This window comes from Marmota flaviventris, chromosome 2, assembly GCF_047511675.1.
Source record: "Marmota flaviventris isolate mMarFla1 chromosome 2, mMarFla1.hap1, whole genome shotgun sequence".
NCBI classification, from domain to species: domain Eukaryota; kingdom Metazoa; phylum Chordata; class Mammalia; order Rodentia; family Sciuridae; genus Marmota; species Marmota flaviventris.
Window position 1 is genome coordinate 178,328,823 of NC_092499.1, and position 12,676 is coordinate 178,341,498.

The 12,676-nt window shown below is 43.7% G+C and overlaps 1 protein-coding gene across 1 annotated transcript in view; it reads left to right on the forward strand.

Annotated features, from left to right (window-relative positions):
* The first annotated feature begins 4,474 nt into the window (after nt 1-4,474).
* The window catches only part of Tm9sf4 (transmembrane 9 superfamily member 4), a 49,965-nt gene continuing 41,763 nt past the window's right edge, over nt 4,475-12,676 (forward strand). The window contains exon 1 of the mRNA XM_027945361.3: nt 4,475-4,705. Coding sequence (XP_027801162.1) covers nt 4,691-4,705 — 15 coding nt within the window. The 5' untranslated portion in view covers nt 4,475-4,690. The remainder of the gene's footprint in view (nt 4,706-12,676) is intronic.

Genomic DNA, 12,676 nt, shown 5'->3' on the forward strand with positions numbered 1-12,676 from the left:
CATTTGGAGGGCTGTGAAACCTTTCTGTATGATATTACCATGGTGCTTACATATCATCATACAGCTGTCCAAACCCATACAAAATATAGGACGTAAAGAGTGAACCCTATTGTAAAATATGAACTTTAGTAGTATTTCAACATTGGTTTGTCAGTTGTCACAAACACACCACACCAACACAAGATGTTAATAATAATGGAAATCGGGGGCAGATGAAGGGCTATTTTAGAACTGTAATTTCCACTCATTTTTCTGTGTACTTAAACTATTTACTCCCTTTCTGCTGCTGTAACAGAATACCTGAGACTGGGTAAATGTAAAGAACATAGATTTATTTCTTATCGTTCTAAAGGCTGAGAAGACCAAGGCTAAGGGTCCCTCATCTGGCCAGGGCCTTCTTGGTGCATCATCCCATGGCAGAAGGCAGAAGGGGAACCGAGCTCTGTGTGGGGAGGGGTGGAGTATCTGTACCATCTGTATCAGAAGCCAAGTCTCAGGAGAACTCACCCCTCTCCTCCACGCGTGAGGGCAGAACCTTCATGGCCAAATTGACTCTTAAGTCCCACCTCTCAACACTATGGGATTGAGGACTAATTCAACACACGAATTTTGGAGAACACATTCAAACCATGGCACTGCTCTTAAAAATTAAGTCTGACAATTATACAAAGCACATGGGAATACTTTTTATGTTACTTGTTCTGAGGGAAAACTGCATGGAATCCTCCCCCAGATGGTGGCAGAGAAAGGCAAGTAAGATGCTCCAATCTGAGGCCAAAACGGCCTGCTTCGTCTCACCCTGGCTTGGCACTGAGCTTCAGCATTCTGTTTCAACCTTCTCCTGTGCTCTGGAATACAACTGCCTCCTTAGTCCCCTACGTGGGCCCTTAATTTTTGTCACACATCTGTCCCCATTATGGTATATTCTGACAGGCTCTTAGCAATTTGTACTCTATCTGCATTCCTTCCCTTTTAGGCGATGGCAGTGACTGCTGGTCATCTCCATATCCACGTTTCTCCTTCTAGAGAAATGGAAGAGTATGTGTGTGTGTGTGTGTGTGTGTGTGTGTGTTACTGGGGACTGAACCCAGAGAGCTCTACCACTGAGCTACACCCCCAACCTTTTTTTTTTTTTTTATATTTTGAGACTAGGTATCACTAAATTGCTGAGGCTAGCCTTGAACTTTCAATCCTCCTGCCTCAGCCTCCCAAATCACTGGGATTACAGGTGTGGGACATCACACCCAGCAGGAAATAAAATTATTTCATGAGAGCATAACCACCTAGAATGAAAGCTACATTTTCCAATCCCTTTTTGCAGCAAAACATGACCCCATCATTAAGTTCTGATAATTATGGTTATAAGTTTAAGTATGTTATAGAAGATTCCAGGAATTTTTTTTTTCAGTACTAGGGGTTGAACTCAGAGCTTCACTCATGCTAGCTAAGTGCCCTACCACTGAGCCACATCCACAGCTCTCCAGGAACCTTTCTTAAGAGACAACTGGTATAGGCTCTTTGCCCTCATTTCTCATCTCTTCCTCTGCCTTGCTGCCTAGAAAGTGTGTGTGTGAAGGCTGGAGCTCTAGCTGCCAATTTAGACCCTGAGGAAAATGAACCAACTCTAAAGGCTGACAAGTTGGATAGAGCCTAGACCCCTGAGGATGTTTTAGGGTACCATACCAGCCTGGACAGTCCTCCTCCAGACTTTGACATCAGAGGGTGTGGCATGTGCTCCTATCCCTTAGAGTGGACTGGGCTTTCTGCTGTCATTTTTGCATTACTATGCCTGAGGGCTTATATTTCTGGAAACCGCAAAAAGCCTCAGTTGCAGGGGTTCCCAGGAGGCTGAGAGTAGGTAGGAGTTAAGGGCCTGGGGAGCAAGCAGTCCTCTATTAGTGACTCCCAGCTCCCTTCCCAGGTAGAATAACTATTATTTCCCAACGTTTCCTCATGGGATCAAGCTTGTTGTTACTGCTATCATTGTGCAGGAAATCCAACCCAGGGCCTCAAACTTGCTAGGCAAGCTGTCTACCACTGAGCTCACCCCCAGCGCCAGGGTTGAGCTTTGGTTGCCCAGAGTGGTAACGTGGTTGACAACATACTTTCTTAGTATAGTTCCAGCATGAATTAAGTTTGATAGTTTCACTTGCATTAATGAATAAGATGAAAGTGAAATAATAAGACCTATCAGAACCCGACTCTTGAATCAAAGACAGGAACAACTTTGCTGAATAAAGTAGGAGTTCCCAAAGTCACAGTTTTATGCTGGTCACAATATAAGTACCATCTACAATGTGAACAGTTTCTCCATCACTTTATATCTGGACCAGGATTTGGCAAACTTCTCGGGCTGCAGCCAAGCCCATTATGCATGGATTGTAGCAAGATGGCAGCTGAGCAGTCATGACGCAGCCATATGTTGACAAAGTCTAAACTTTCTACTCTCTGCCTCATTACAGAAAAGTTTCGCTAACAAAACTAAAATTCAAGCCCTATTTGCAACATTAGCTGCCACTTTCAGGCCGTTTTGAAGCAACCAACCAGAGCTGCATTCTGCTTTTCATGGGCCTTAGGGACTTTCGCCTTTATGCAATTCTTCCTGCATAATCATATATTACAGCTTATGTCACCAAAGGAGACTGGGATATGGAAGCCCTTTGGGGAAAAAAATACAAAGCATGAGGAGGGGAAACATGGAAATATTGAGGACTAATATGCCATTTATGGAGCTTTGTTCTTTATCAGTCAGTCCTCTTTGGGCAGCCAGAAATGGGAAGAAACCTCTAGAACCCAAGCTCCAGAACTGGTTACAAGTTTGGAATCTATTTTTACTGTGACAATGACAAATCCCTCTTGTCTCTCAAGCTTCTTCCCTCTTAGGGATAATATCTGATCTACTACCTTTTAGGATGGTTGTGCAGGTCACCAGTTTCAATGATTTACTACACCATAATAAAGCAATCCCCAAAGCTAAAACAACTAGGCTCAGCTGGACAGTTCTTTTGTTCCTCCTGGTGCTGATGAGGTGATTCATGCAGCTCTATTTAGTTGGTAGCTCAGCTGGGGTTGGAATGTGTGGGCACATGTGTAGTGCTCAGCTGGAGTTTCCAGAATGTCTTGAGGAATTGACTGCCCTCTGTGTCTCTCCACATGGCTCTCCAGCAGGGTAGTCAGACTTCTCTGCACCTATGAGGGTAGAGCAAAAGCTGCCACACCTCATAAGGCCTAGATTCAGAAGTGGCAGCCACTTGTATAACATTCTATTGCAAAGCAAGGGATTTGACCAGTCATATTTGATGGGAGGATAATAGTTTATTTTTTGGAGGGAGAAACCGTATTCTCATGAAAGGATGGAAGGGCTTGTTGGTAGCCATCTTTGCAGAAAATTCACCAGGGTGCTTATATGTGGGGACCAAAGTTCACTGGTCCCCCTGCCAATAGGTAGAATTAGATAACTAAGAGTCTTAGGAACTATTTTTGCATAATGTTAAATGCTACTGCACACAACAAATATTCAGTCAATGCTGATTATTATCACTAATGATTATTCTTTTAACAACTTTTTGAAACAATATAACGAGATATCCAATTTACAGTGGTATGCATAGACCAAATGAATTTTGAGGTCTTTCCCATCTTTTTTTTTTTTTTTTTTGCTGAGGGGGCGGGGAACTGGGGATTGAACTAAGGGTCACTTTACCATTGAGCTACATCCCCTGCCCTTTTTATTTTGAAACAAGTGTATCACTAAATTGCTGATGCCAGCCTGGAACTTGGATCCTCCTGTTTCTGCCTCCCAAGTCGCTGGGATCATAAGTATGTACCTCTGGGCTTTGCTCTCTCAATCTTAATACCATGATGATTTGAGTCTCTTTTTACCAGTATTGGAAACGAAGGTTTAGCAAGACTTAGTGACTTGCCTCAAGTCACACACTTAGCTAGTCAAACATGGTGAAGTCCATATTCAAAGATGTCTCCCTCCACTAAATATGCTGCATTTCATTTATTCATTCATTTAATACATAGTGTACCGTTCGCATCTACTATAAGCCTGAAGGAGTATAGCTAAGCATATAATGATAATTATTTATTGAACGCATCCTATGTAACATATGTGACTGAATCTTCATCAGAAGCCTAGGATGGAGTTACTATAATCCCTTCCCTGTTTCACAGATGACAATGAAGTAGAGCAAGGTAAAATAAAAGACAGGACCCTAACTTCCTGCAGAGGATAGTCTATTAGAAAGGATATATGTTAGTCAAGCAAATAAACACATAATTGCAGATTATTCTCAGAGTTCGGCCGCTGCGGGAGCACCCTCCTCCTTCTATCAAGGTCTCGGTAACCCTGGCAACGGGTCTTTCTGCCAATAGTAAAGATGGCACCCAGAGAGCAAGCGTGTTTCGCACACTCCATTACCCACAAGGCAGCGAGAGTAGGGGAGGCGCCGTCTCTGCCAGGAGCTAATATGGCTCCAATAGTTACACCAGCCTCTCTCTCCACCTCGTCAGTGACATGACTGCTCGGACTAGCCTGTCTTGCAGGAGTTAAGTCTCCTTTGCCTTTTCGCTGACCGCGACGACAGGAGAGATTGGAATTGATAGACCACCTCGAGGACTCGAAGTCCGTAACCAGGGAAGCACCACTTCCGCTGACGTCATCACGGCGACACGTGGATCCAAGATGGCGGCGGCGATGGTGAGTGAAGGAGACTCCGGGAGCCGGAGCTGAGGCAGGGCCCTCTCGGGTATCCCAGGACCTTCCGGCACCCCATGCCTGGTGCCAAGCCACTTTCAGAACCCCTGCTCAGGTTACTCCTGACTGGGCTCTCCTCCCAATTCCCCCTCCCGGGTCTTGGCCCCGCATTCAGGCTTGTCAAGGCCGGGAGTTTTAGGAGAGGCGCCTTTTCGGAGGAAGACCTCGGCTACTGCCTCCGCTGGGTTCCCAGCCCTACTTTGGTCCCCGCCCCCAGTGATCCCCACTTCCCCATTTCACCTTTCAGCCCTCACCCCCCGAAGAATCCCCGTTTTTTCCACCCTCGCTCCTCCCCCTCACGTCCAGACCCTGTTCTCCCCGCCTCCCCAACGTCCTGGCCAGTCCGCTGCTGCGACCTCGCTTCGGACCAGCCTCCCAGTCTAAGCTCTGTTCTCACCTCCACCCTCAACTGTCCCCATCACACACCCCTCTTGACTGCTGATAACGCAGAGCACACCCTCCCCTAGCCCACCGCTATCTTCCATTCCCAGATCCTTTCCTACCCCTTGTCTTTTTCAATGAGCTCCTTGCCTCTTCTCGCGTCCTTCTATCCCACTGTTTCTCAGACTTTACTATGCATAAGAAAAAGGTTGTGTGTGGGAAGGCAAGTTAAAAGCCTCCTTCCCAAAGGTCCTAACTCCGTAGGGCTGGGCATTGCCCTGGGATCTGCACCTTTATATGCACTCCTGTGATTATGATGGAGGTGATCTGTGAACTAGATTCTGAAAAACACTTCTAGCCCCACCAGGCTGCCTCCCCTTCCCATTCCCCTACAGAGCCACACAGCTCCTTAGGGATAAATGCTCATTATGATGAAGCTCCTTAGGATAAAGTCTATGTTGGGTGAAGGCGGGGGTAAAAGCTGTGCGGGCTTCTCCTACAGAACCCTGGGAGTAAGTCTTTGAAGAACTGGCTTTTCTTCCAAAGTTCAGCTCACATTCTGCTTGTTAAGTATTCAGAACTAAAATTGAAGTCACTTAGTCCAGAGATTTCCTGGGTCTTCCTGGATATTGTTATCTCAGCAGATAATTTCATCCTGGGAGTGAATGATAAGGAAAACCTGGAGAATAGGATGTAACATTTGACTTTAGCGGAGGAAGATTCTTGCTTCAATTCTTTGTGTTGATTTTCTCCAAACAGCAGTAGATTATTGACCAATAATGGATTTTTCTCCTTCTGTTAGCTGACTGATAACTTATCTTTTGTTTGTTTATTTGATGAAGGATTCTTTGTAGAATCACAAGTGTCAGGTAAAAGATTTCACATCCTGTGGCTGGTGGTGTAGCTTAGTGGTAGAGTGCTTGCCTAGCATGCACAAGGCCCTGTGGTTGATCCCCAGCACCACCAAAGGGGGAAGGGGGGTTGCAGCCTCACCTGATTCCCATGGTCTCAGACTTCAGTTTGAACCATAAGTGGGGAAAATCCCAAGTGATATGTTGAAACCCCTGTTTTTCCTTTACCACATTCAGAACAAAGATGGTGTAAGAACTTGACAGGAAGTCACACCCTCTCACCATAGGGAAAAGTTCAATAAAGTGGCATTTATAGCATTGCACTGGGAAATTCCTGCCCTGTTCAGAGGTTTTTAAGAGGTTATAAGTTAGCAATACATATTTTTGGTACACATTTATTTAATCAGCAAATATTTGAGTGCCTACTCTCTGCCAGGAACTGGAGGTGTACTTGTGAATTTGAGCTCCTTGTGGAGCTTTTCTAGTCTGAGGTGACAGGCAGTGAACATAGTAAATATGTAAATGCATAAATAAGTAAATACATAAAATAATGTTCCAGGGGCTGGAGCTGTGACTCAGTGGCAGAATGCTTGCCTAGCATGTGTGAGGCACTGGGTTCAATCCTCAGCACCACATAAAAATAAAAATAAACAAAATAAAGGCATGCTGTCCATCTACAACTACAAAACAGTTGAAAAAATAATAAGTTAATGTTTCATAATGTTAGGTTTGTGAAGACAGCAAGGTGAAGTAATAGTGATTGGAGTGACTGGGTGACACAACTATTTGGGATTGAGTGATTAGAGAAGTCTTCTCAGAGAAAGGGATGTAAGCTGAGACTTGATTGACAAGGAAGAATCAGGTATGCAGGGAGTGTTCCAGGCGAAGGAAATGGTAAACCTAAAGGCCAAGATAGAGAGCTTGGCACATTTGAGGAACACAGGGTAGAGGATCTGAAGCATGTTGATAGGTGGGGGTAGGAGACAATGACACAAGATGAAATTGGACTGAGGCAAGAGTAAATGTGTACCTAGAAGCAGACTTAAAATCGGGGTGAGTTGTAGCCTACAGTTTGTAGTCTGCGAACTGTATTTTGAAATAGATTGTTGTTCTCTTAAGTTGTTCATGCTTCCTGTCCCTCCAGGACAATACATTAAGAGAACCAGTTTGTTCTCATGCTGCAGACAAGCCATGGAAATGAGTTTGGATTTTATCCTTAGCACAATGATTTAGTGTGCCACCTGGGAATATTATACTGCACTTTCATTTGAAAACCGTAGCCAATTTTAAGAAATGGAGTATGTGATATAAACAGTGACTCCCAGAGGCCAGTCTGAAGAGTGCATAAAACCTACACTTTGGTGCAGAGAAAGAATGAAAGTATTGTTATAGGGGTGTATGTGTAATGGGCAAAATGGAAATTCCTACCCTGTTCAGAGGTTTTTTAAGAGGTTATAAGTTAGCAATACATATTTTTAAAATTGGACTTAAAATTAGACTGAGTTTGGTCTGTGTCAAGCACTTTATTACGCGGAAGTCACAATGGTCCCCACATCTTCATACACATAGACTGTTTCACAACCATTGGGGATGGGGTGTGTGGGATCTAATTTGGGGTGCACAGGTTCCTGAAGCAGGTCATACAACCAAAGAGGAACTGAGCTAGTGGATTCAGTGGCCATGGGAACAGGCTGGGGTTTTTGCTTTGTTCTTTTGTTTTGAAAATTCAGGTTGTGACTACAGGGCTTCCCCCTCCAACCCCATTTTTTTTCTTTCTTTTTTTGGCAGTGCTAGGGATTGAACCCAGGGCTTTATGCATGGGAGGTAAGCACTCTACCAACTGAGCTATATCCACAGCCCCCCTTTCCCTCTCTCTTTTAGCTTGGTGAATAGTTATTTTTCCCCAAGGGTTGGGCTGCTACCTCCCAGGTGGTCTTAGCACAGTGGCTGTTTTCTGAACCTGCAGGGCAAGACTTCTCCCACCATAGGAGAAGGTAGCCCCTATAAACTGAAGTTCTTTTTAAAATTTTCTTGCCTTCCTCCCATCCTACCCTATAAAATTATAGGATATGGAATTGATCTGGCTAGGTCTAAATTGAGAAGCAGGCTCCTATCTCATTCTTTATGTAAAACTGCTCTTGGGAATATTATTTTGGTGGAACTTGGGAAATGTACATTGAGTATATTTGTAGGCATTTCTGGTCTAGAAACTTGAATTTAGAGAATAAAACTCTACTTGTCTCACTTGTCTCTACTTGTCTCTCATTCACACTGTTTTGGATTGTATTATAGTTTTATTTTTTACATATAATTCACATGCCATAAAACTTGTCCTTTTAAAGCGTACAATTCAGTGGTTTTTAGTATATTCAGTGTTGGGTCTCATTCCAGAACATTCTTATCACCCTAAAAAGAAACAGTAGTAGTCACTCCCACTCTTAGTGCCTGCAGCCCTTAGCAACCACTAACATATTTTCTGTCTCTATGGATTTGCCTTTTCTGGGCATTTCATATAAAGGGAATTTATAATATGTGGTCTTCTGTGTCTGAATTTTTTTACTTATGTTTTCAAAGTTATCCATTTATAGCACGTATCAGTGCTTCATTCCTTTTTATGCCTGAATAATGTTCTACTATGTGGTAGACCACAGGTTATTTTTTCATTAGTTGACAGACATTGGAATTGTTCCCACTTTTGAGCTATTAGGTATAATGCTGTAGAAATTCATGGGCACATTTTTGCATGAATATATCTTCAGTTTTCTTGGGTCTTTACCTAGTAGTGGAATTGCTGGCTCAGTTCACACTGTTTTGAGGTTGCTTAGATTTGATATGGTTTAGAGGCAGAGAAATGGATAGAATGACTTCAGGGTTCTTTTGAGCTGGGCACAGTGGCACAGCCATGTAGTCTTTGCTGTTTGAGAGGCTGATATAGGAGGATTGCAAATTCAAGACCAGCTTGTTTCAAAATAAAATTTAAGACCCTGTCTTAAGAATAAAATTTAATGGGCTGGGGGTGTGGCTCAAGTGGTAGTGCGATCGCCTAGCGTGAGGCACTAGGTTCGATTCTCAGCACCACGTAAAAATAAAATAAAGATATTGTGTCCACTTAAAAAACTAAAAATAAATATTAAAAAAAAGAATAAAATTTAAAAGAGCTGGGGTTGTAGCCTAGTGGTAGAGTATTTATCCAATATGCAGGAGGCCCTGGGTTTGACCCTAGTACCATGCACACACACAGAGTTTTCTTGAGTGCAGGCAGCACTAGCCAGCACCCGCCCCCCCCCCCCCAGCCAGAAGCACAGGAACAGTTTTTAGTTATGGAATCTAGTGCTAATCATAGGGCACTTGGATGGTAAAGTCCTGAACAAGGAGGCAAGAAGCCTGGACTCTGCCACCAGTCATGATGTGGGGAGCTGCTCTCCTTTGGACCTCATGTATGGCTGGGCATTAGCTATTGAGAAAGGAGCACAGGGTCAGTCTGGACGTGGTTCCAACACTATCACATTTTCTGTATACCCTAGACAAATCACTTTGGCTTTACTGGTCTGTTTTCCAAGTATGTCATGTGTGAAATTAAAACTTGGACTTTATGATTTCTAAATTACAAGTCAAAATTCTGTGGTCTAGAATACTTGCCTTTAAGGTGATTTTGTTTGCTAATATGCCTATAACATCAGATTTTTTTTTCCATGATCATAGTTTTTGTGATCTTTACAGGTTGTCTTGTGTTGGTTGTGTCTGTCTGCTCTCAAGTTGCCCCACCTGGTGCACACTCTGTAGGAGCTGCTGTGTTCTGAGAGGTGAAGTGCTGAAACTAGGCCTTGGTTAAATGTGTTTCCCTGAGGAGTCCCTTTAAAGGAGTGCCCTTAATCCCCCCAGGAAGTACAGAGGAGGGAGAGCCAGCATTTAGTTGCCTCTTGGTTTCTCTTTTACAACATGGACAAAAGTTCCCCTTTGATCTTGGCATTAAAAAAGCAGGTTACAGAATGTTGGAGAAGGTTGAGTTTTGATCTCTGGACACTGGCAGGATGGTGGGAAGGACCCAGGATAAGCAGGGCCATCTGGCCACAGACGAATAACAGGAGCCACCTACCTCCAAATCTGCTTTGATCCCTGAACCATTTGCTGACACCACTCTTTCCCAAATGGAGCACGAATGGGGACACCCAGGACTTCTCAGTTCCATCTCATTCCTCTTCGTTGCTTCCTCTGTGCCAATCTAACATGATTTCTTACCTATGCCTGACACATGAAACAGAGCTCTCAAAGTTTGAAATCTCTGTCTCAGGCTTGGGCTAAGAATCTGGGCTAGAATTCCAGCTCTTGATACTCTTGTTACTTCTGTGACTTTGTACTGGTTTTGTGACTGTGGTCAAACTGTTTGCCTCCTTATGCCTATTACCTTATTTTTTCCTAATCTTTTGTGTGTGTGTGTGTGTGCGTGTGTGCGAGTGCATGCATGAGAGAGAGAGACTGGTTTACCATTGTAGCCATTTTTAAGTGTAAAGGTTCCAACATTAATTCACAATGTTATGCAGCCATCACCAAACTTTTTTCATCATCTCATACTGAATCTATTTTTTTGTTTTTGAAGTGGGATGATACTCTGCTCAAAAGGGTTGTTGTGATGAGATGATCCTTTTGTGATGATCCTGTTTTGTGATGTGTGGATGATACACAAGATAAAAGGGCCTGGCACAAAGAGGGCGTTCTGTAACTCTACTCCAGGGTTTGAAATGGTGCGGAGGTGCTCTAAGCTGAGAGTTCTGTGGTCAGCCCTGAGGGCAGGAGAGAAGGGCAGGGCATTTCTGGCTGTCTATTGCTTTATGTGGATGGTTAGTTTCACCTGGACTTACACAACCTATTGGGGGTCTTCCTCCTCCCTCAGTAAATTTTTGTCTTTTTGTGTGTCTCTATTATTCTGTGTCTATTGGCCCTGAAATAAAGGCTACATTTTTCAGAGTCCCCAGTGGCTAATTTGGTTGTGGGTGTTTTTGTTTTCTTTTTCTCTATGAGTTCTTTAGCTCCATGGGCTTCTTAGTAAGTGTTCTTCAGCTGTCATTAGCCTTCATTCATGTGGGGTTGAATTCTCAGGGAGTTTTAACTGAGTGGGGAATTGATTTCATTTAACTGTTGGCAAACTGTGTCCCCAAAGCCTTTTTTCTGCTTCCTTTTCTTCCTCTCCCTCCCCTTTCTTTTTCCTTTTCTTTAATCTAGGAGCAGTTACTGATGTGGTCTTAACAAGGTGACTATCTTTGAAAAAGAAAAAGAAGAATCTAGCCACCTGTGAGGAAGGTGCTGCTTTTTCAGCAGCAGGAAGGGCATGGAAGAAACAGGAACCACTGTTCTTTGGGTGGTGGGGGGGTGCAGTTACCAAGGTCTGAACTCAGGGGCACTCAATCACTGAGCCACATCCCCAGCCCTATTTTGTATTTTATTTAGAGACAGGATCTCACTGAGTTGCTTAGCACCTCACTTTTGCTGAGGCTGGCTTTGAACTCATGATCCTCCTGTCTCAGCCTCCCGAGCCACTGGGTTTACAGGCGTGGGCCACCAGGCCCAGTGGAACCGCTGTTCAGATTGGCCAGACTGTATAGCTGGGTGATACTATTTATGGGAAAGGAGATTGCAAGGCAGAGGGCTCCAGAAAAGAAAAGGTTAACTTCTGGTCACGCAGCAATGTGAGTGAGTGAAATCGTTTTCAGTTCTCAGGGGAAACTTCCTATTCTTTGGGTAAATTAATTGTTCACACCTTTAAAACTAGGTGGAGGGCTGGGGCTGTAGCTCAGTGGCAGAGCACTTGCCTAGCATGCATTGAGGCACTGGTTTTGATCCTCAGCACCGCATAAAAATAAACAAATGAAAAAAAGGCATTCTGTCCATCTACAACTACAAAAAAAAATTTTTTTTAAACTGGGTGGAGCAAAATTTGGTGGGTAAGGAGTGCTATTTTGTTCTAGCAGCCCTTTTTTTGTTTGTTGTTTGTAGGGTTTTTCTGATTGTCCAATCCCCAAGAAGAAACGACAAGGAAGGAAAGACCTTGATTCTTGGGTCTCTTGAGCTTTATCAGTTTTCAGGTCACCCATATCTTTGCCAGTGATGAAGTGTACGATTACTACACAAGAGGCCTTCTAGATTGCCATCACCTTGTTCTCTGACAAGCTGCCTTTGTGGTCTGGTGACTTGGAAACCAAATAAAGCAAAGTGACATTGAATGGGCTAGTTCATGTCTCTTAGAAGTCCCCCTCCTTTCATGGCTCTGAACATGCAAAAGATGTTTGCTAAATACTTAACTGACTTTTCATACTGAACCTCAAATGGGAGTTACTGAGATGATCGGTTGAAAATTAAAGAAAAACACAGAGGAATTTCCAAAGAAGCAAGTGCTTTGCTACTTTGTCTTCTATACAGAAATGAACTGTGGGTCAATCATCCTTTCAGGCTGTCAAGGCTACAGAGGATAATGGAGTCCTAGTTGGAACAGCATGTAGTATGGCAGTCTTGTCAAAGGCCCATAAGCTACTATGGCCCTGATTCTCCTGGAATCATGTTACATTCTATACATTGGAACTTCCCCACCTCCCTGCGAGCAGGGTCTGTAGCTCCTGTAAGGTTCTCAGAGAGGTTTGTGGTACTCCCTGAGCTGAAGAATTGCATGGAGCCAGAGTTGTGGTTCAAT